The sequence below is a fragment of the Pelecanus crispus genome, chromosome 3 (genome assembly GCF_030463565.1).
Source record: "Pelecanus crispus isolate bPelCri1 chromosome 3, bPelCri1.pri, whole genome shotgun sequence".
NCBI lineage: Eukaryota > Metazoa > Chordata > Aves > Pelecaniformes > Pelecanidae > Pelecanus > Pelecanus crispus.
Genome location: NC_134645.1, coordinates 101,966,769 through 101,990,796, shown reverse-complemented (window position 1 = coordinate 101,990,796; position 24,028 = coordinate 101,966,769). Strand labels below are relative to the sequence as shown.

At 38.4% G+C, this 24,028-nt stretch overlaps 1 protein-coding gene across 1 annotated transcript in view; it reads right to left on the bottom strand.

Annotated features, from left to right (window-relative positions):
- The window catches only part of LOC104027713 (protein eyes shut homolog), a 961,671-nt gene that overhangs the window by 482,467 nt on the left and 455,176 nt on the right, over positions 1 to 24,028 (bottom strand). Inside the window, exon 28 of the mRNA XM_075707654.1 lies at positions 18,459 to 18,658. Within this exon, the coding sequence (XP_075563769.1) occupies positions 18,459 to 18,658 (200 nt within the window). The remainder of the gene's footprint in view (positions 1 to 18,458; positions 18,659 to 24,028) is intronic.

Genomic DNA, 24,028 nt, shown 5'->3' with positions numbered 1-24,028 from the left:
AAACTTCAGAATAACACAATAGGTTCTTTTATGGGCACTTGTAGGAGTGTTCCCCATGAATGCAAAGGTAACACTACCTGACAAAATGCCCCTTTCCATTAAGAAGCACACCACCATTATCACCTGGAATGCCTTCAGTTGCTGTTTGCTAACCAAGAGGACATGGGTAGATGAACTGTGCAGCTGTTATAAAAGAACAATTTATAAGTTGGCATGTCAGGGATATTGCTACTATGCGTTACAAAGATTGTCAATTTTTAAAAAGTGTGTAACTGAAGTTTCTCAACTGTGTTAGTGTAAGTGAAGGAATCATCAATGAAAATAGATACTTCTCTGTTGTACTTGTATCAGTGGTCAGCGACCCATAGCAAATTAAAAAAATGCTAATTTGTCAGGTAAAGACAATGGCTGTTATATTAACTTATAACAACATACACGTTAATGGTGTCAGTGACCTTGGGCTATTGAGTAACTGGAAAAAGATTAATATTATGTTTACCTTAAGACAAGTGGGAAGGAAGAATGGGGCACTATATGCTAATTGGCCTCATCTCAGTCCCTGGAAAGGTCATGGGCATGGCCTCTTGGAACCCATCTCCAAACATATAAAGGACAGGAAGTTAATCAGGAGCCTTTAACATATATTTACCAAAGGCAAATATACTTGACCATTGCATTCTGTAATGAAGAGTGTAGCTGTACCAATGAGGGAACAGTGACGAGATTTAATATATTCTGACTTCAGCAAGTCTTTTGGCACTATCTCCCACAGCATTCTCATGTGGAAGATGACAAAATCTGAGCTAGATGACCAAAATATCAGGTGAGCTAAAAATTAGCTGGACTGCTAGGCTCACAGGGCAGTAACCAGTGGCTTGACATCTAGCTGATGGCTGGTAATCAGTGGAACACCTCAGGTATTGCAACTGTTCAACATACTTCTCAGCAATCTTGGTTACACCACCAAGTGTATACTCCACAAATCTGCATACAGCTCAGAGCTGGATGGGGAGAGAGGTGACACTGAATAGCAGAGTTTTAATCCAGAGTTGATACACTTGAGGGCTGGGCCTGCAAAAGCCTCATGACACTCCGCAGGGAGGACTGCAAAGCTCTGGCAGAGTGAGCCCATGCTACAGTATGGGCTGAGAGCTGATCAGTAAGCAGTCCTGCTGAAAAGTATAACCTGAGGGTTATAGTGGATGCCAAGTTGCATTTGAGACATTCTTGGCAATGGTGTGGATGCATCTGGAATACTATGTCTAGTTTCACTCCCTCCTTGTCCCCACCTTCAGTTAAGCAACAGAAGCGAGTCCAGTTCAAAATAATTGGGCGTATAGGTGAGATGATCTACATCATGGAGAAGCTAAGGGAACTGTCTTGTTTAACCTTGTCAAGAGAAGGCCAGTGAGTGCTCAAATAACAACATGCAAATAATTGGAGTGTTACAGAGATAATGGAGAAAAATTCTATTTGAGTAATGACAGAAAACACAAGAAGGGCCAAAAGTCACAGATTGTGAGTAAGAAGATTCAAGCTGGACATTTGGAAAAAAATTTCAGAGACACTGTTGAGTTCCCTTCTTTGGAGGCTTTCAAGATTTGGCTAGACAAAGCCATGACCTGATCCACCACAGACAATAGTTCTACTTTAAGTCAAAGGTTGGAGCAGATGACCTGTAGAGTACCTTCAAGCCAAAATTTCTATGATTCTATGATTATTTCCCCTCCTTATTTCACAAGACCATGTAGACCCTTTATTACCAGTCTAATGAAGCTTTTGGAGAGAAGCTGGACTGCAGAGGAAAAGACTCAGGCTCTGTAACTTTTACTTAACCCATTAAATGCTGTTACTTTCTGAGAGACTGACCAGTAGATAGTAGATGTACTTTAGTCTAGTTGGATGCTAAGTAAGATGGTACCAACCCAATGTCTGCAGCTACACTGTCAAGCTGTTTTCAGGCAATTTTTTTCCTTCTGGAAGGAAAGAGACATACTGGGGCCAGTCATGCTTGTTCCTGCTGGAATGAGTTCTTCCATTTTTGGTAAAACTGGAATTTGTGAACTTTGTAGCTGCAGTGAATGCTCTGTGTTGTCAAAGGGGTAGAGACAGGACTAGGGCCTGAAGCATGTGTACTCTCAAGCAGCAAATGCATCTCTGTGTTACTTTTTTGAGATTCTAATTCATATCTTTATCAGTTTTATCTACATAAGTTTAGTCATCGCTACATCATTTTCTGCCACATCTCATTCAAATGTAAACAATTCTGTGGCAATATTTTAATCCATGTGCATTTCCTTCTCCAATCTTTTTCTTCGCCTCTGTGGTCTTTCTCTCTAGCCACCTTCTTTAATTGTAGTATTGATGGCAGGAGGAAAGAAAAAACTTTGATCCATAGTTTTAACTAGTCCAACTGAAGTTTCCTAGTTCCAAACACATGCTTATTTACAGGTCTTTACTAGAACTCCAGAATAAATTCCTCTGCAATTGCAGCCAAAGTCAGTCTTTACTTGCTACTGCTTACTAATTGCTGTCTATAAGCATACAAAACTTGAATATTTCAATCATAAAAACTAATCAGTTTGGACTATAAGGAGATCTATGCTTGGACTTCTCACGTCTTCTTGACTTGATAAGCATACTCTGACAGAATCAGGATTTGAATGTGTGCATAACTGATACATGCATACATACCAGTTATTTCTTGGTAGGTTGCAGTCTAAGCAATCTTGTTATTATGCTACTAGGTATCATCAGATTTTACTTTATTTATTGACCATCATGTCTAAAGTCATCTCTTAAAACAAACAAAGCAAAACCCTAACTAAACCAAAACTGAATTTTGGTATCTAATCTCAAAGGTACAATCACAGAGATAAAGTCACTTGTGTTAACTTTCCTTACGTGAGAGCTCCCACATATAAAACAGATAACCTGAAAGCAAAACATAGTTCAAAAGAACGCATATTCTAATTGTTAAATTTATTTAATAGAAACAGCTTGCTCTAGAAGGAGCTTTTCCATAGTCTTTTCCAGATTTTTATTTTTTTCCTAATAAATTAGAAGATATAACAGTTTGTGAACATGTAATTCGATTTTATTTTAAAATGACTATATTAAAAAAATCAGGATATTAAACTCTAGTTCAGAAATAGTCATATAAAATGACTACCTGATGACTAGCTGATATTTATTGTAAATCAGTGAGTTATAGGCCACTGTTAGATACTAAACCTAAAAGAGCACTTTTGTTCTCAGATTACATGCAGTGTCTTGAAGAAATATTATCTCAAATGGATATAGAGTTATATGGTACACTTTACTATTGTACATACACTTATTGATATAACACAAACTTATTGATACAGTGAGTCAGTAAACAAAAATAATTTCCCTCTGAAGCAGGGAAAACACAATACTTTAAATGCCATTTTTGACAAATGTCTATCAATTTTAAGATTATGAATAAAATTGAAAATTCTGCCCTTCTTCAAAACAAGTGAAAATAAAAATAGTTGCTAACTAAATTCACAGAAAACTGAATTTCTATCAATGTCTATTTTTCCCTACTACCTAATTTTTATTTCATCATTCAACTCGCTTCTACCAGAAAAATCCTGAACAGTGCTTAATGTACCATGTCTGGTAGACTTCCCATTGGAGAGAGTTTCAGGAAACAAGGTTTCAGGAGTCTGTGGATTGCTGGGATTGCATATCAATAATCTATAAATTTAATTTTTCAGTTAAAAACTTATTTGGTTTTCCAAACCTGGCAAGACCTGGAGTGAAAAACAGATGCTTCTCATTTTTTTCCCAGTGCATGCCACCTCTCTAGAGAAGATACTTCAAATGATGCAACTAAGACATTGCACAGGCTTCATATTATCCTGGTTTTTTTAAAGTTTACCATACCAAGATGACTTCAGTGCTTGCATTGCCAATGTAGTACCTAGAGTCCCATCTTAATTTCTGAATCTAGCCAGCTGCAAATATTGAAAACTGTTGAGAGATTTACAAAACATAACACAAAACAAATTAAATTCGTTACTGGTATAAAAGTAGAAGTGGGATAGAAAACTGGCTTAAACTTTACAATGTTGTGCTGTAAAAAAAGTATTTAACCTTTTCTAAGCATTGCATCAAACATCACTAAATAGCTGGAAGGAATAAAAATAGGAGACACCTGTTTGCTAATGACATAAAAAAAATCAAGCATAGTCAAAGAATAGATTTTACTCTTCTAGTAAACGTCAGAGTGTATTTACCAAACAGGAAGAGGAAATTTTTGGAATTGGAATGGGTTGTAAACAGCCAAACTTTAGGATGGTCTCAGAGGCTGTTCCTGATGACTGCAGTCTCTTTCATCTCTGAGTGTTTGCATGTGTTAATTTTTAGTTTTTATTACCCTTTATGTTCATTCCAATAAAGCACTGGCAGTGATGTATTATGTCTTCTGTTCCCTACTTTCATCAGTCTTGCAATCAAGTAACTTCTGCCAGTCCTCTGCATTTACTTGGAAAGCAAACGTGGGCAAGTCACTCTCTAGAAGTGTCTCCATTTCTATTTATTATTTGAGAGCAAACAACCATTATATTTCTTACTGTAAGACCATCACAAGAAAATTGTTGATGAGAAATTAGAAAAATCATAGGAATACTTAGTAGGAACCAAAGTATCCAGTGTCTGAAGTACATATTCCCTAGTGCTCACTCAGAAGAACCCAGAGCACCTAGACTCTTGCAGGAAACAGTGTCTTGGGGACACCTATCCAGAAGGACAAACACTTGTTTGGGGAAAACTGAGTTCTGGAAGAAATCAAAAAAGAGAGAAATATGCAGCAATATACATGACTTACACAACACTATTACAGATCATATTTATGACAGATGAGCAATTTTTAACAGTAGACATGTGAAGGAAAACTTGGAAGGGCTTGGAAATTTTATGGGATACAGAAATATCTATATTTAATGTAAAAATGTTTAAAAATAGCCTTTGGGAAGGTTCTTAAACTTATGCTTCAGGTCAATCACTGCCTCTGACCAATTAAACTGAAGCCTATAGGTGATGGTAGATGAAGAGGTGGGGAAAAAAAAATTGTTTTCCTACTAAGTTCTTCAGGCATTCCTCTGAAGTCTGGTTACAGTACAAGATCAGAAAACAAGAAGAAGCTGAGATGTGACATTAAATGACAGTTCCTGTATTCCATTTTCTCTCCCCCAATTCTCTAACATAATAACGAGTACAAAGAACTATGCGTTAAAGTTAGACAGAATGTTACTGAAAATTATATCAACAATGCAAACAAAAGTTTTACAGCAATGCTCAAAAGCTGAGGAAGATTGTTTTACAAGAGTTGTTTGACTTGTTTCTAGCATTAGTGCTTCCTAAGGTAAGGTTACTTCTACACAAAGTAATTCAAGTGTACACAGTTGGAGAAAAAAGAAAAAGATCTGTTTATGGAACCATGGCAGCCATTGTCTGGTACTATACTACAGTAGGTTCTGAAGGGAAAAAGTTATCCCACTGGATTTAATTCCTAGGGCAAAGCACTAATTCTCCAGTGCAGATGAATGAAAACTTGGTGAACACTGATCTTTAGCTGTGTCCTACATAGCTGAAATTGAGAGTTTCTGCATGAAGCCTTCAGGAATAATGAAGCATCTCAGGTAAAAGCATGTACAGAAAGAATATTTAATTCCAGTTGCATTAATATACACAACTCATCACACTGTAGAGAAATTCTAATAGAACTACATTGTATGTCACATTCGGGCATAGAACACAATACCTTATATATATTTTAAAATATGAGTAAATACAAATAGTAGTTGAAATTACAGAACTGGTAAAAAGTATCTTCCTGCTACTATTACTCTGTCAGATGGAATTATTTATGCCTATTTAGAAATATAGGGTCAAATTCTACGGTAGTAACTGACCACATTCATGCATGCTGGCACACATATGCACTTGTCAAAAATTGCATGGCTCCCCTGGAGACTAATTCTGAAATGTCCATTTTCAATGCTGAACTTAGATGGAAAAACAATTTTTATTATTATTTGGGGCTTCTAAAATGAGCAATTTACCTGAAGAATGCCCTCCTTTCCCTTTCCCTTTCCCTTTCCCTTTCCCTTTCCCTTTCCCTTTCCCTTTCCCTTTCCCTTTCCCTTTCCCTTTCCCTTTCCCTTGCCCTTGCCCTTGCCCTTGCCCTTGCCCTTCTCTGAAAAGTAACAATCTGTACATCTGAATGCCAATGTGAAACAGATTATGCTAAAAAAAATGTTACAGTGAAGTCTCTTGGTTTTTTCAGACCTACTTTGTCTTCTCACTTTTTACATGCAGGGTATAACAAAACCAAAGAGTCATAAGCTACACTGTAACTTTTTCAATAAATGCCCTTTAAAAAACAAACAAACAAACAAAATGTGTGGAAATTCTGTTATTTTGTACAATGACTTGAAAGATACTGTCCTTCAAATTCTTTATGTGACCAAAGTTTATTGACAAGTGAACGCAGTTTAGAAAAAGCCTTTCTTATAGACAAGTTGAAACACTAATACTTCTGTATTTGTTTTAACATAAGGAATAGTATTTTCCCTTGATTGTTTATACTTCTTGTGACTATTTTGTATTGTAAAAACTGAGCATATTCATTTAATTATTCAAAAATACCCTCAAGGATTCTAGTAAACGGTGTCTTCCTGTCTGAGCTAGCAGTTTTCCTATGAAGCATAGCCCTTTTTTCAATTTGTGGACTGTCACTCAAAATACAAGGTAGTAATGTTTCTTATGTTTGCAAAATGCCAGTAGATTGGAACTCTGCAAAACAGTACATAAAGGAATTTTAAACAATAACATATTAAACACTTTTAACTACCACATTACATGACTTGTTAATTTAATAAAACCAAATAGAGAAATATTTTTTTTTAAATGATGTTGTAACTTTTATGATAGGTTTATTACTGGTTTTGTCAACAATCACTATAAAAAGGCACAGTCACAGTTAGCATTATGTGTGCCATTTGTGTACATGCTCTCAGAATATATATTCTAGAAAGAAAAAGAAAAAAGAAGTATGCCACAAATATCACAACATTTTGAAGACAGTAACAGCAAAAATATCAAAGGTGATGTGTGTAAATCACTTGTGTAGCATGCTTTAGTATTCCATATGGAATTCTGAATAAATAAGCAGCACATTACATCTTAAAGCACTGTGAAATTTTAAATCTTGTTCCAGGTGTTGGATTTTATTTGGGCATGCATGTTTTGGGTAATGCTGAATTAAATATTCTCTGTGTGTGGCTAAAAAAATGGAAATGTTCTGCTAGAGACACATTCCCAACTGTTCAGCCACTGCTTCTTGTATAATGGGGACGTGAACATGATTCCCAGTAGCTATTCTTGTTTGGCTTCTGTTTCATGAAGTCAGAAAACAACTTAACTAGAAAACCAAAAACAAAAACCAAAACCAAGACATACATAGGGTAGAGACATCCTGTGTCTTTTCAGGCAATGAATTTTTAAAAGGTTTGCTTAAAAAAACCAGAATATAACAATTGGCAATAGTCATTCAGATACAAGCTTTAAAATGGTTGTATTCCAAGACTGGACAGCTGGATGATTTGTACTAGATTTGTGTTTTGCTTTTGGATGTATTTTTTTCCCACTAGTTTTTAGCACCTCATTTCCAGACACTGTTGTCTGCGTTTTTGTAGACAATGCTAATTCTCTAGCAGATTGCACTTTACTGTTGAATTTTAGAACTTTAAAATGGTAAGGAGAGTGGGTAATTTTAACTATATGCAGTACTACGATTGTAAATATCACTATTAAAATGCAACGAGACAGAACACGCACCTATTAAAAAAAATGGTAGCCATGTTTGGGATATGTTTCTTAATGCCTTGCCTTTCTTCATGCTCCACTTTTACAGCCTCTTACCATTTTCAACTTTTCTTATTTCTATTTTGCTATTAAGTTGGCAAAATGCCTCTCTAGATATTTTAAATGGGTTGATATAATGTTTGAATATCAATATAAATATCCACTTGAGTGACAGAATGATAATTTTTCTCTACTTTTGCCCAGAAGCACTAGGGGGGACAGCTATAGCAGCTATTCCATCAGGCATACTGCACCCATTAAACATCTTTAGACACATTATTTGTTTGTTTGAAATACTCATTCCAAATCCTGTGATCTTGACCTTCTGGTAAATTTGCTACTACAGGAGAAACCTCTCTAAAATAGTTGTGTTGCCTCTTTACAGCTATGACCTATTCCTTTACCTTTCATGCAATTTCATACAAAAAGAGCAACATACCAATTTAATCCAATCTGAATAAACAAAGGAGCAATAAGGCATATATTGATCAAAACTTATTAGAAAGTATGCAAGCTATGAGCACCAAAGCTGTTTTTCGAAAAGATTTCTAAAAAATATTTCTAAAACAATTCAGAACTATAATTCACTTGGAGAACTACTTCTTTAAAATTACATGTTAACATTTTTCTGATTACAGTTCTGGCTTTAGTTGAAAATGTAGAGATATGTTGAGTATCAGTTTGCATTTATTAAATTTATTGTTTACTTTGTATTAGCATGTAGCAAATAAAGACTACAATGTACTTGTTCTTTTTTCCCTTATAAGCTTGTCGTGTAAGTAAGGAATTTTACTATATATCCAGAAAGTACGAAAAATGCAGGACACGATATGCATTTTTATTACACTATTCGATAGTATTACAGTTAGTATTTTTCACATGGAGACACAAGCATTTGTCGTTATAAAATGGAATAAAGGGGGTTAGAAATTGTCATTAACATTATTACCTATTGTTATTGCTCTGACAGTAAGAATGGGATTTTGATTAAGTAAAGAAGTGTGACATAATGAAAAATCACACACATATATATTTATATGCACATTTAGAGATAAAGTAATTATACATGAAGTAGTATAGGAACACGTTAGTGTGCCAGCTTTATCTAACTACTCTCGATGGAAGCTAGAGTTCAGCATCAGCCAGTTTAAGAATGAAACTGAAACACCTGTGTTCCCTCTCCTCCCAGCATCAATGAAATGCTAGTTGTTTATTATGGGAGGAATAGAGAAGAAGAAAGAAAACATTATGCCACTGTATAAATCACAGATTGTCCCATAGCTTGGATACTGTGTGTACTTCTTGTCCGCTGGTGTCAGTCAAGACAAAATAGAAATTAAAAAGCCTTGAAAAAGGTCAACAAGGATGACCATAAGTTTCGGTTGGCTTCTGAAGGAGGAAGGACTGGGAAAGCCAGAAATCTTTAGCCTGGAAAGGAAGGACCAGGGGGCAATATGGCAGTGGCCCACAAAAGCAAGGAAAGGATGTCTTGGAATCAGCTTTTCATTCTCCTTTTCCACACCAGAATTAGGGGACATGAAATAAAGCTAGCAGGAGCAGTACTTAAAATTAAAAAAGGGAGACCATTTTGTCATGCAACAGGCTAGACCTGTGGGTCTGCTTGCTGAATGGTATTGTCACAGAACAGCTGATGTTGGCAGGGACCTCTGGAGATTGCCTAGTCAAAGTCCTCTCCTCAAAGAAGTTTATATAGGTTCAGGGGAAGACTGTGTAAGTAGTTAGAGATTCACTAACTTCTACTGAACAAACCACAACATGCTCAGGAAAAACCCTGTTTGTAGGAGAGTACTGGAGAAGTAATATGCATGCATTTTTCATATTCTTTCCTGTCAATCCACTTATGGCCACTGTTAGAAACAACATACAGGGTTAGATGGTTCTTGGCTTGAACCAGTACCTCCATTCTTGTATTTTCATGTAACCTAATACATACACACAATGCAAAAACCCCTAAAATACGGATGCTCAGCAAGTCATGCAGAACCCATCTCATTATCTACATCTAAATGGAGAGGCATCTGTTTTCACACAGAGGAGACAGAGAAAGAAACAGAGTACTTTGTATGTATTCACAGCACATACAAAAGTGAGAACCTACTAATTTATGACTTGCCTGTTTTAAGAGATTCTGATGTTCCAGTGAATTAGTCACTCCTTCCATACCATAAAATGACTTTCTTCTTACACTTATCTCAGTGGTCTGAGAAACTTAGACACATAGCTCTGTGTAATGTGTACTCTGCAACTTTGGTCAGACCTTGCAAGCTGTCTATTAACAGCTAAATTAAATGAAGCTTGACAGTTAATAAATCATACAGATTAACTCCTTTTGCATACCATGACAGAATTAAATAGCAGCGTTTTTGGATACAGTTGCCCTACAAGACTCTGCACCCCCCATAACTATCTGCTTCATACTAGCAATATATCATTTACCTTATACATGCTCTAAGACAAACCGTTCTACTTTATTATTGCTTATCTTATATACAGTCTGCATGCCAGAGCTACAGAGTAGTATGTTTTTCAGACTCCAGTTTTCTGCTCATACAGCATGTCCACCCTTGAATTGTTTTAATCCCTTTCCTGGATCCCTGCAGAAGCCCTAGCTAGTTATGAGGCCTGATGCTCCAGTGGGACACCTTGCTCACACAGATAAAGTAAATTAAAATAGAAGGGAACTGGAAACAAGATATTTTAAAATCTAAACTTTGCTTCCTTATCAGTAGACTACAAGAACATGAACGTACTGATCTTAGTTTATTTTTACCAGCTTTTCCTAAGCAGCACAAGAATAAGATTGTAGGACAGTTTTGGTTTTTAATTACATGTTCTACATGTGCTTCAACTGTGGCAAGAAGAATATTAAATAAAGAAAATATATAAAAGAATGTAATGCAAATGTTTTCAAGAGCAATTTGATTTTACTGAGAGAAAGAAAAGGGAAGAATAGTTACAAGAATAAAATGAAAGGCTTTTCCAAGTGCCAACTGGCACATAAAGAATCTCAAGGAAGAAAAAACTTCAAGTTACATACAGGTTTTGTGGATGTCTTTTCATTGATAGCTGAATGCAATTTAATATGGTACACTCCATCATAATACTAGTCCCTTATGTTATGAAAGTCAAAAGTCAGCCTAAATTATACAGATTTTGTATTTTTTCCAGCATAATTTCTACCACTTGAAGATGTCCAAAAGTGGTATATTTCAAAGATTTCAAAAAGATGCTCCAAGGATACTAGCTGATGTATACAATGTACTACTATGACTGCTTTGACAACAGTATTTGCCCCTTCAACTTGATATTCAAGTAATTATTAGGTTATATTCTTTTACAAATGCTAGTGAATGCTTGGTTAAATATGAGTCAAAGGTCCTTCAACCTTTTCTCATGTACATGTGAGATTATAAACAGCAGTATCTAGCCTTTCACTACTTATCATTGCATTCATTACAATCACTTCATAGTCACAAATATGAATGAGTGGTAGATATCATAATTAACATTTAAAAATAATTTCACTTTATTTGAATCATAGAATCACAGAATCATTTTGGCTGGAAAAAATCATTGAGTCCAACCGTAAACCTAAACACTGCCAAGTCCACCGCTAAACCATGTCCCTAAGTACCACATCTACACATCTTTTAAATTCCTCCAGGGATGGGGACTCAACCACTTCCCTGGGCAGCCCGTTCCAGTGCTTGACAACCCTTTCTTTTGGTAAAGAATTTTTTCCTAGCATCTAATCTAAACCTCCCCTGGTGCAACTTGAGGCCATTTCCTCTCGTCCTATCACTTGTTACCTAGGAGAAGAGACCAACACCCACCTCACTACAACCTCCTTTCAGGTAGTTGTAGAGAGCGATAAGGTCTCCCCTCAGCCTCCTCTTCTCCAGGTTAAACAGCCCCACTTCCCTCAGCCGCTCCCCATCAGCCCTGTGCTCCAGACCCTTCACCAGCTTCGCTGCCCTTCTCTGGACACGCTCCAGCACCTCAATGTCTTTCTTGCATTGAGGGGCCCAAAACCGGACACAGTATTCCAGGTGCAGCCTCACCAGTGCCGAGTACAGGGGGACAATCACCTCCCTGCTCCTGCTGGCCACACTATTCCTGATACAAGCCAGGATGCTGTTGGCCTTCTTGGCCACCTGGGCACACTGCTGGCTCATGTTCAGCTGGCTCTAGACCACCACCCCCAGGTCCTTTTCCTCCAGGCAGCTTTCCAGCCGCTCTTCCCCAAGCCTGTAGCATTGCATGGGGTTGTTGTGACTGAAGTGCAGGACCCGGCACTTGGCCTTGTTGAACCTCATACAGTTGGCCTCGGCCCATCGGTCCAGCCTGTCCAGATCCCTCTGTAGAGCCTTCCTACCCTCAGGTAGATCAACACTTTCACCTAACTTGGTGTCGCCTGCAAACTTACTGAGGGTTCACTCGATCCCCTCATCCAGATCATTGATAAAGATACTAAACAGAACTGGCCCGAACACTGAGCCCTAGGGAACACCACTTGTGACCGGCTGCCAGCTGGATTTAACACCATTCACCATGACTCTTTGGGCCTGGCCATCCAGTCTGTTTTTTACGCAGTGAACAGTATGCCCGTCCAAGCTACGAGCAGCCACTTTCTCCAGCAGAATGCTGTGGGAAACGGTGTCAAAGGCTTTACTAAAGTCTAGGTAGACAACATCCACAGCCTCTCCCTCATCCACTAAGCGGGTCACCTTGTCATAGAAGGAGATCAGGTTAGGCAAGCAGGACCCGCCTTTCATAAACTCATGCTGACTGGGCCTGATCACCTGGTTTTCCTGTACATGCCATGTGACGGCACTCAAGAAGATCTGCTCCATAACCTTCCCGGCACCGAGGTCAGACTGACAGGCCTGTAGTTCCCCAGATCCTCCTTCTGGCCTTTCTTGTAGATGGGCATCACATTTGCTAACCTCCAGTGAACTGGGACCTCCCCAGTTAGCCAGGACTGCTGATAAATGATTGAAGGTGGCTTGGTGAGCACTTCCACCAGCTCCCTCTACCCTTAGGTGGATCCCATTTGGCCCCATAGACTTGTGTGTGTCTAAATGGTGTAGCAGGTCGCTAACCATTTCCCCTTGAATTATGGGGGTTTCATTCTGCTCCCCATGCCTGTCTTGCAGCTCAGGGGGGTGGGCATTTGGAGGAAATGTAAACCAACATATTCCTATTTTAGAATTCTTTCTTACTAAAATCTCCTGAGCTGGAAGAAAAACCTTGACATTCTGTTGATCAAATATTCACTCTTACCTGCCCTTGGAAGACAAAAATCAATCCCATAGAATTGTCTTGTGAGTATAAACTAATCTCTGAAAAATGCTGCCAAAAAAGCTTCAGTTCTGAACCAAATATTGTAGTCAAATATAATGTAAAAAGTAGATTTAAAAAGCACCGGTCTCCCTTTATGAATCAAAGGATAGGATCAAAGTTACTTGTGACCCTACGCATTTCTAAGACCAACAAAGTTATCTTATGCCACTAAAATACATTTAAATTCTGAAAAAAAATTATTCGGAGTGCATGAAAAAAGACAGAAGGACATAAAAAATTACCTCTGCGTTCCCTAACAAAAATACTACAAAAACCAAATGTGCTATAATGTGTTGAAAAAGTACAATGAAGCTATAATATTCAACAACTTAATCTAAGGCAATGCCTGTCATAAGATTGCTGACATCATTTTCACCTGATCAGACTGAAAGCACTGCACAGATAATCCTTCTTAAGTTCACATGACTTCTGAACCTAGTCAGCACGAAGTACCTGAAATGCACATTTGAAAAAGGTTCAATCCAAGCATGAGCAGGGAGGGAGGAATTTTTTTATTATTATTATTTTTACTCTTTTAAATCCCAAGCCAAACATACCAAATTGTCTGGGACCAAAAGATGCAAAAGTAAGGAAGAATGAACTGTGGATTAAATATAATGAAAAAAATCTGAGTATTTTATGTGGAACAGTTTTTCTTCCTTAAAATCCTTGGAAAATACTATGAAAAGGCTTCAGAATTCCTATTACATACTCATTATATCAACCATATGTAGGTTGGGTTGAATTGTCTTCTGAAAGCCCCCATGAGCCCAGTGATAGCTTTATTATTAATTTGTTAATTTATATAGTGTTTGTTGTTGTGACAGCCAGTTCTTTTAATTAAGAAGACTAAAACAGAAAGAAAGGTAGGTGGGCATCCTTTCAGATGGCAATCTGTTTCCTGAAGCCCTGATTCAGTGGCAGTCTGCCCAGGACAGAACTGAATTACAACTCCCAGCACCCCTCTCATTTCCAATGAGTTGTTTTAATTTTAAACTAGGGGTTTGAAGACAGAAAGATATTTCAGATAACACACCATTCAAGGGCTATCCCAAAGGGTATTTTTCATATTCATTTCAGGAAGAAGCCTGTAGGGTTGTTCATGTCATTGATTCCCACACAGTTCAAGAAAAGTTGAACCATTCACTGTACTACTGGGTAAAATATCACATACATCATAGCTGAAGCTGGCAATGCTGCCCACAGTTAAGGCAGCCTGACATTTACCCATCACTGGACACTTTTCATGACTTGCTATTTCCAGTTTTACCAGCCACAATAATACAAACATCCCAAGCCAGATCCCCAAAACAAGGAGACTCTAAATGATACTGATTTTGTCCTTCCTCCTGCCCCTTCCACAGTGATTGTGTAACAGGCATTAAGATTCCTTATTCTTTTGGAATGTTTTGAATGTGTGTGGCATTTTGCTAGAGTAGGAGCTATTTCTCCCCTCCTTCTTTTTCAGTTATTCTGCTTTTCCACCCTCCATATTAGTCCTATTCTCCAGTCTGTACATGAGTTTTGTTCAGACTGCTTAAAGCAAGTGGAATGCATGGTAGAAAAAGAGTGTTCACATCATAATGTTCACAGTACAGGGGCAAACCCAACTTAATGACCTTTTTATGTTTCTTATTTTCACCTTGCATGCATTACTTGGAATGGTAGCAGCTGCTGAAGGGTAGAAAGAAGTTATGTCTGTCTTCTGAAGCATATCAACATAGAAGAGACAATCAGCTGAAAAAGACCTTTCCCCTGACTTTTTTTCTTTTTTAAAAGAAGTTTATATCAAGTATGGCACTTCTTTTTGCAGGATCACAACCATATCTCACATCACCTTACCTTACTGTAGTCTTACATTTCTCATGAAAACCTTCGTGATCTTAGCAACACTAAAAATCCTGATTTTAATTGTTTGCAATTTTTCTGACTATGATTCCATGATGGCCAATGTTGGGCTCAGAAGTAAATATAAGGTAGTTACCCTAACAATGTTTGGCTTAAGTTCCCAAGCAGAAGAGAGGAGAAATATAAGTAATCTCATTTAATTCAGAAGATTCATTTGTGAAAGAAGAAAGGATGCTGCAACACAAAAAACTTGAAAAAAAGAGGCTAGAGTGAACATGAGCCAGGAAAGAAGCAGCAGGAGAATGCACAGGATTGAATTTTCAGACTGGTGATCAAACAATAGGGGCTAAACAAATTACCAGACATATGAGCCACAGAAATAGTCTTTGTGCAGGTAGCAGCCCACTGCAGAAGGAAGCTAACGTGAATTATTTTAGCATGTACTGAAAGGTTTAAGCTAAACCATAATATATTTGAGTTGTCATGGGACCACTACTATTTAGTATCTTCATCAATGACATAGTGGGATTGAGTGCACCCTCAGCAAGTTTGCAGATGACACCAAGCTGAGTGCTTCCGTTGATACACCAGAGGGAAAGGATCCCATCCTATGACAGTGCCAGTTAAAAACACTGTCTGTATTGCTCATTACTGCTCACCAGTGCTGTCTTTAACCGTATGTGCCCTACAGGATTGTTATCAGCTACTGGAAGTAACTGCTGGTAGCAGAAAGGACTGAGTAAAACTGCCCTAATCCAAGTCAGATACAGCCAACTGTATTCGTTCAAACTAGCTGCATTGACAGTTTAAGCCAATCTGACTTACTTTGCCTGGAACGGCCTAAAAGAAAACTTGTGTTAAATGTCTGTATGAAGACCTGCAGGGCTGTTACCCTCCAGTAACAGGGGGTAACAAAAAGCTATTGTATTCTACTGTATGTCTCCTCTTGGCTTTAACTGCCTACATCCATGATATTGGGAATAATTTTGATCTTCTGCCTTTGACTGAAAAGGTACCCGAAAGATTTATCATTGGCCTTAAATTCAATAGCTGGTAAGGGAATTTACTACAGACAAAACACAATTCATTTAACTACATAATTAAGAAAAAGATTAAGTTGATATGAATATATGAGAAGAAAATGGAATTAATGGAATGTATAAATTACAGTCTCATCACACGTTAATTTTACAAGCTAATATTTCAAATCACTTCTGTCAACATTTAAAAAGGAGGCTGCGACCCCGTGGGAAGCCCGTGCTGGAGCAGGCTCCTGACAGGACCTGTGGACCCATGGAGAGGGAGAAGACCACGCTGGAGCAGTCTGCTCCTGAAGGACTGCACCCTGTGGAAGGGACCCACGCTGGAGAAGTTCATGAGGAACTGTAGCCCATGGGAAAGACCCATGTTGGAGAAGTTCGTGGAGGACTGTCTCCTGTGGGTGGGACCCCACGCTGGAGCAGGGAAAGAGTGAGAGTCGTCCTCCCCTGAGAAGGAAGGAGCAGCAGCACAACACGTGATGAACTGATCGCAACTCCCATTCCCTGTCCCCCTGCGCTGCTCAGGGGGAGGAGGTAGACAAAATCTGGAGTGAAGTTGAGCCCACGAAGAAGGGAGGGGTGCGGGGAAGGTGTTTTAAGATTTGGTTTTATTGCTCATTACCCTACACATGTTCTCGCTCCTCTCTCCTACTCAGTTTTGACTGGTAATAAATTAAACTGATTTTCCCCAAGTCAAGTCTGTTTTGCCCATGATGGTATAATTGCTGAGTGATCTCCCTGTCCTTATCTCACCCCACAAGCTTTTTCATTATATTTTTCTCCCCTGTCCAGTTGAGAAGGGGAGTCATCGAACGGCTTTGGTGGGCACTTGGCATCCAGCCAGGGTCAAACCACCACAAAGGACAAGGGGTAATGGCTTTAAACTGAAAGATGGCAGACTTAGATTGGATATAAGGAAGTCTATTTTTATGATGAGGATGATGAGACACTGGAACAGGTTGTCCAGAGAAGTTGTGGATGCCCCATCACTGGAAGTGTTCAAGGTCAGTTTGGACTGGGCTTTGAGCAACCTAATCCGGTGAAAGATGTCTCTGCCTCTTGGCACAGGATTGGACTACATGATCTTTAAAGGTCCCTTCCAAACTCAAAATATTCTGTGATTCTATGATTATTAATATAATTATTGTGTCTCATTTGACATGTGGAGATTTTATCTGTTAATGTGTTTGTGTGCCTCAAGAGTCATTGTAACTTCACCATTTAGTTGTAGGACAGAAATTAATCACAGATTATGATCCCCTCAAATTCTGGAAAACAATGCCAGCAATCAATGCAAATATTTGCTTAAATTACAACAACAGTAATTCCCAGTTGTCCATGGTACATTTGCTTTGTTAATTCTGTTGAGTGTTAATGAAATTCCATAACTATTAACAGAAGGACACAAAGGATCAACAGGTGGAAACTGAGACACAGATTGGAAATAATACATTTGTTTCCTAGTCTTCATTTCATAAGAAATGAAATTAGTTTCATTTTTTATATTACATTATAAAGCTATCAAACTGTTACACACAACTAAGAATGATCATTCCTGCCTTAACATTACCATGTTTTTTTTTTTTTTAAATAAAACTATTATCTTTAGGCTTCAATTTTGGCCATCAATCAAAATCCAGTTATCGATCACATGATTGTATAAGGGAAGATATTTATGCTTCATTCTTAAGTATGTTTATAAAATATTTTCTTAGTACTTAATATTTCTATGAATGTAGCAATTGAATAAGGACTTAGATAATAATTGTGAGTTGAGTTGATATATTTATTAGATGTAGTAGAGAATAATGTATATAATCTAGAGTAGCTTAATTTTAAAGGAGTTTTGCTATATTACAAGTATATAAGCTATAAGATAACATGTATTTAGCCAGAAGCTATAAACAGCCAGAGAATGATGACGGATCATAGGGAATTTCTCTGGATGTATGTCTGTGCATACATACTATACAAACTACCTGTCATCTAGATTTGATTGCAAATTAATTTTTTCTTTGAGTACAAAACACAGGAGTAGATACATATCTGTAAACATAATGGTTTTAAATTTTTTAGGGTTAGTTTATGTTAGAAGTTTCCACATATAATTCTGAAAAGCACTAGAAGGTAAGTTTCCAGATAAAGAGCCTGATATTAAACAGTGAATGGTTTAAGATAATATTTTTGAGCACTAGATTGAGCATCAAATCCAATTGAGTTTACATACTGAGCAGTAACAACACCGCCCTGAAATCTTAGCAAATCAATGTGTATTAACTAAAGCAGTTATATGACAGTATTCATACTAACCTGCAGTGAAAAATTCTTCCAGGTCCATCAACGCATACACCTCCATTGTAACAGAGAACTGAGTCCAGTGTGGGCTCATGGCAAACATCAACATCAACTTCACAAAACCTGCCGGTGTACCCACTTAGGCAAGTACAAACAAATCCATTGACCGCATCTTGACAAGAACCTCCGTTAATGCAGGGAGCAGATTCACATTCCTGAGGAGAGAAATAATAATACACTGACTACACAGCTTTAAAACACATTACTTATTCATTCATATCAACAGCAAGCGCAAGAGACTGAATGTGCAGATTAGAAAGAGTGCTGGACTTTTTGTATTGTCTGATAAGTAAAAATCTCTAATTTGGGGCAATCTTTGTTTATACAGAGATCCTTTGATTACAACTCATACTCAGTCTTGAAACTATGCTTGTTGCTACTAATTAATCTTGGAGAAATGCAAATATATTTTTATTATGAGCAGTCTTACAGCCATAAGTATGTGCTTCCCACTCATGATTCCTTTAATAAAATTTGAAAGCATGTTTTTGAGCCATAGTTTATACAATTATTCCTTCTAAGTTTTTATAGTAGGGCCTACTGCAGTGAAAAAAGCCACATTAGTAAGGCAATTCTGGACAGAATAAAAAATTACTTATAATAACCAATGAACACAAGCCTTTTATCACTATTTCCTGATAAATGCTTTCTTATTATCAATTAATGCATAATATTGCAAATAGAAACATAGAGAAATGTTTATGTGTTCACATAATAACAGTTCCCTCTGATAAAGCTAATGTGAAAGTCATCAAATTCAAACCATTCAAAGTAGCAGCAAATTAATGTTTCTCCAGAATTACAGGAGAGTTTAGTTAGTTCAATTGCCAGTGCAAAAATGCGGTTTTGCCCTGGAGCACAGAAACCTCATTTTTGCCTATATCCCAAAGGAGTTTTATTTTGCTGCTGCCACCCAAATAGTCTAGCTAAATCCAGTATTTTAAATTTATTCTCACACTCCTGTAACTTTAGAAGGTTTAATTCTTTAAGGATATCCAAGGGCACTCAGATTTCCTGCAGGTACTACAGTTGCTTTGACAGAATGTAAATTCAGATATCCATGGGGAATTGTGAGAAAACAACTTATTTTCCTGTAAGCTCTCCAGCTGGATGTATACAGGATGATTTATTAGTGAGCATTACTAAACTAATTGAATATACATCCCACAGGAAGATGGCGACAGTTCTACAGACTGCCAAAATTCCTGTGTCTAGGTTCTAGAAGTAGTCTTTTGCTTTATTAATTACATTTGTTGTTGGCAAATTTAAGTCTTGTTTTGTTTATAAAAAAAAATCTCAGTTCACAGTTCCAAATTTCTGGCTTTTTTTCTATTCCAGTAAGTTCTCTTGTCTAGTCTTCTTAATCTGTATTCACTTGTATCCCTCTCTACTACTTCTAGTTTTACAGCTTTGCTCATTAGCAGAATAAATTAAAAATATTTCAATTAATGGATCAAATTTTTACCTAATTATAATTCAAAAGTTAAAATTCAAAAAAGAGCAAAATCATCAAAGTAACTAAGGCTAAGTTCAAAGCTTGGACAAATGTTCACACTTTTGGCTCAATACACCATCAGAGCTATAGCAAGTTGCAAACTTAATGTAAAACCTTTTCATTTTCTTCTATGGAATGTATTGTTCTTGTAAAATTTTACAAAACTGCTAATTATTTTTTACAATAACATAAAACCCGGACAGTTTGTAGGAAAGAAATTACACCTATCACTTTCCAGTGTATTTTGATGCGCTGCAGTTAAAAGTTTATCATTAAACTTGCAAAAAAACGGAGCACACTCTCTTACCAGAGAATTGCTAGTCTGCACTGTTCTGAACTCAGGCAAGAAAATTGTTTCAGTAAACAGACACACAAATATGTTAAAAATGCCACAGATACAACTTTATCCCAAAGTAGGTGAGCTACCACACCACCACCAAATGCTGTAATTCATAGCCTAAAAGAACAGGGACGTTAGATGGCAAACAGAAGTTGCAACACAGCTATGACCAAGTCCTGCCTATCTTAGATTCTGCCAGGGACTGACTTTACAGCTTGGCGTTAGGGAACAGTTGGCTCTACAGAAAATTCCCAACCACCCTGATTCCCTGAAGACAAGCTCACCTAACCACCAATGCTGTTTCAGTTTTGTCTTCCTTTTTATAATGGGACATTGAATCTTAACTATGACCAGACTGGTCTGGTTATGTCTGGTTATGACTTAACCAGACAGTTCCCAAATCAGAGCAACAGTTGCAGGAACTCACAGTCCTAGATATAATTCCTCTCTTCTCCAGTACAGTAGGGGAAGAAGACCTTCTTGGGCACCTCAGGTGCCCAGTTCCCAACCTAATAAGATATCCTTTAACCTTTTCTCGCCTGGAAGTGATCAGATCCTGTCAGAGGAAAATTGCCTTTGAATAACTAAGAAACCTCAAAATTACAAAAATAATATTCACAAAGATGGGTCATGTTAGTGTTTCCAAAACAGAAATTTGTTGATATATAAAAGTGTCACAGTTGCTCACTTATTTATACTTCATTATGTACCTTCTTATTTTCAATAGTTTTTTTAACCTTGACTAAATCTGAAATGCTATTTTGACCTGGAATTTAAAAATACATAATTTTTAAAGCTTCAAAGTCTTAATCTTACAGTAATCCTTCCAAAATTTTACAAATAACCTCTTTGAGTAAAATAAACAAGTATCACTACCACTCCTGAAGTCAGTGAGAGCAGCACAAGCTTGGTCCCTTAGAAATTTACAGTATTTGGCTGGCAGATACAGAGAATAAATACCAAGTTTAAATGGTGACAAATAACTCAAGCTAATAGACTGAATGCAGTTCATCTGCAGATAAATATGGGTGACTGCAATTTTTTGCTGTTAGAATCAAACGTTTGCCAGTAGCAGAAAAGCAACCTGCTTTGCAATACCTCGCTGACCGTGAAGCCAGTTTCTCCATTTCATTTTTCTCTTTCCTTTCCTCTCCTCTCCTCTCCTGAATCCCATTTCTGGGGGAAAGGAGGTATACAGTGTTGTCAGCAAAAGGGAAGCTCTGTTACCACCAATATACACTCAAACCATTCATAAAGTTGGCACCTTTACAGCAACTAAAAACCTGCAGATTATGTTACAGAACAGAAATGTACACTCTGATCTTGATCAGCAATCCAGGCCTGAAGCCCAAAAGTAATTTGACTTTCATTTCCTAGTGAAATCAAAGGGGAATAAACTTCCTCAGGAATTGCCAGTGGTTTTAGATTATTAATATTTCAGGTGCAGTTCTGGCTTACGACGTTCTTAATTCCTTCCTCTGTTCCCTGCTATTTCCTCACCCCAATCTGTCCTTTCTTCGTGTGACATGACCTCTTTCTTAAATAGCCTTGTGCAGTAATAGCGAGAAGAAGGTAACCATGACGCATCACCTTAACATTCCAAACGCCACAGCGGATGCCAGTGTATTCAGCAAAGTAGGCAGAAATCAGTATTTCCTTTGGACAGATAGGGTATTTGCAAGGTGATTGAATGCATTGGCAGCATAAAAGGATCTCATAGGTGGGACTTTATAATTTTAATATTGACATCTGACAAGAAAAACATGAAGTTTCAATGGAAGGTGAAGAAGTACTAGGATCAGGAGCAGTTAATGCAGCTAGTGGTTCCTGAACAGAACTGCCCATACATCTATGTGCAGTGTCACTTACTCCAAAATGAAATCTGTGTGCACAGAGCAAGTACTTCATTACCTTACAACATTTATTGCTATTATGACTTTGCGTAACTTCTACCAACAATTTGCTAGCAACGAATGATTAAAAAATACAAACAAATAACCCCCGCCAAAGAACAAAATACCAAAAAACTCCCCCTCCGCAAATCACAAAATTACTTTCAGTTCCTTGTTGGAGTTCTCAGCAAAAATACTCCATTTAGAAAGCACAGAAAGTGCTGAGATCTCCAGGCACCACCAGGCAGTCATTACACTGAAAGACCGAGAGGCAGTAACAGTGATGACAGCTTTTCTCTCTGACTTTTTTGTTGGATTCCTCAGGACTTTCTAGAAACAGCGAGTACTCCTTTTTTATTATTCTCTCAGCTTGCTTGCTTTCCTTTTTTCAAGCAACACTTTCATTTTTAGTCTTCTCTGAGAACACAGAAAATCTCGTGCTTTGACTGGGGCCTCTTTGGCTCACTCGGGGTGCAAACAGGCGGCATAAGGCTTTCCTGTTGCTGCAGCAGTGTTGGGGCTCTGCGTGTGAGCTTCTCCAAATTCCAAATCAGCCCGGCCTCACAGGCTTACTGTACTCTTGCCCAAGCACTAGCACACTATTCCAGGCCTCGCAGATTGCTGCCTTTAAGAAAAGAAATTGAGGTAATTCAGGTATCTCTCTGGTGCAGTCCTGTGAAAATAGCTTTACGGGGCAAGGTTTTGTTTAGGAGGGGGCGCTGCGGGGTGGCCGCTGTGAGGGGAGGCCGGGGCTGCCCCGTGCCGGACACAGCCGGTTCCAGCCGGCTCCAACCGGCTCAGCGCAGGGCACGGCTCAGCCCCACAGCCAAGATGGCGGCACCTTGGGGGAAACATGGTTAAGAAAGGGTAAAAAACACTGTGCAGCAAAGCATGAGAGAGGAGCGAGGGGAAAGTGTGAGAAACAGCCCTGCAGGCACACAGGTCAGGGAAGAAGGTGGACATGGTGCTCCAGGCAATCTCCACCAGAGATTCCCCTGAAGCCCCTGGAGAAGACCATGTGGGCTGCCCCCCCCAGCCCATGGAGGACCACAGTGGAGCAGATATCCACACTGCCACGTGTGTGAACACCATGCCGCAGCAGGTGGATGTCTCCCAAAGGAAGCTGCAGCCCACGGACAGCCCACAGAGGACCAGGCTCATGGCAGGAGCTGCAGCCCATGGAGAGAAGCCCATGCAGGAGCATGTTTTTTGGCAGGTTGGGAGGAAAGCGGTTTAGTTTTTCATTGATGGTAAATTAAATTAATCTTCCCCAAGTTGAGTCTGTTTTGCCTGTGACAGTAATTGGTGACCAAGAGCAATCTCCCTGTCCTTACCTTGACCCACAAGCTTTTATTCTTACTTCCTCCCTCTGTCCTGATGAAGAGGGGGATTTCAAGAGCTGCTGGGTAGGCGTCTGGCAGCCAAAGTTAACTCATCACACCTCTTTATCCATAGGCTGTAAAACTTCCTTTTCTGTCATATCTGAGCAAGTAACCTGTCCAAACTGAGCTGTATTGCCTAGCTTTTTCTGTGGCCATCACTGCCCTCTGTCTTTTCCCTTTCTGTTTTCTATTTTGTTCCCTTCACAGGCAGCTTCAGTCAAATCAGGACTGCAGCGATCCATTTCCAAGGAAACCAGAAGGCCAGAAGAGCTGCTGCTCGGGCCTCATCTCAGGTTTTTCCTACTCTAAAGGGGTTTGTTCCTTCCATTGTCACAAAAAAAAAAAAAAAAGAAAGAAGATAAGTGCCCCTTATTAACCTCAATCAGGGTGCTCTGCTCATTCCTCAAACATCATCA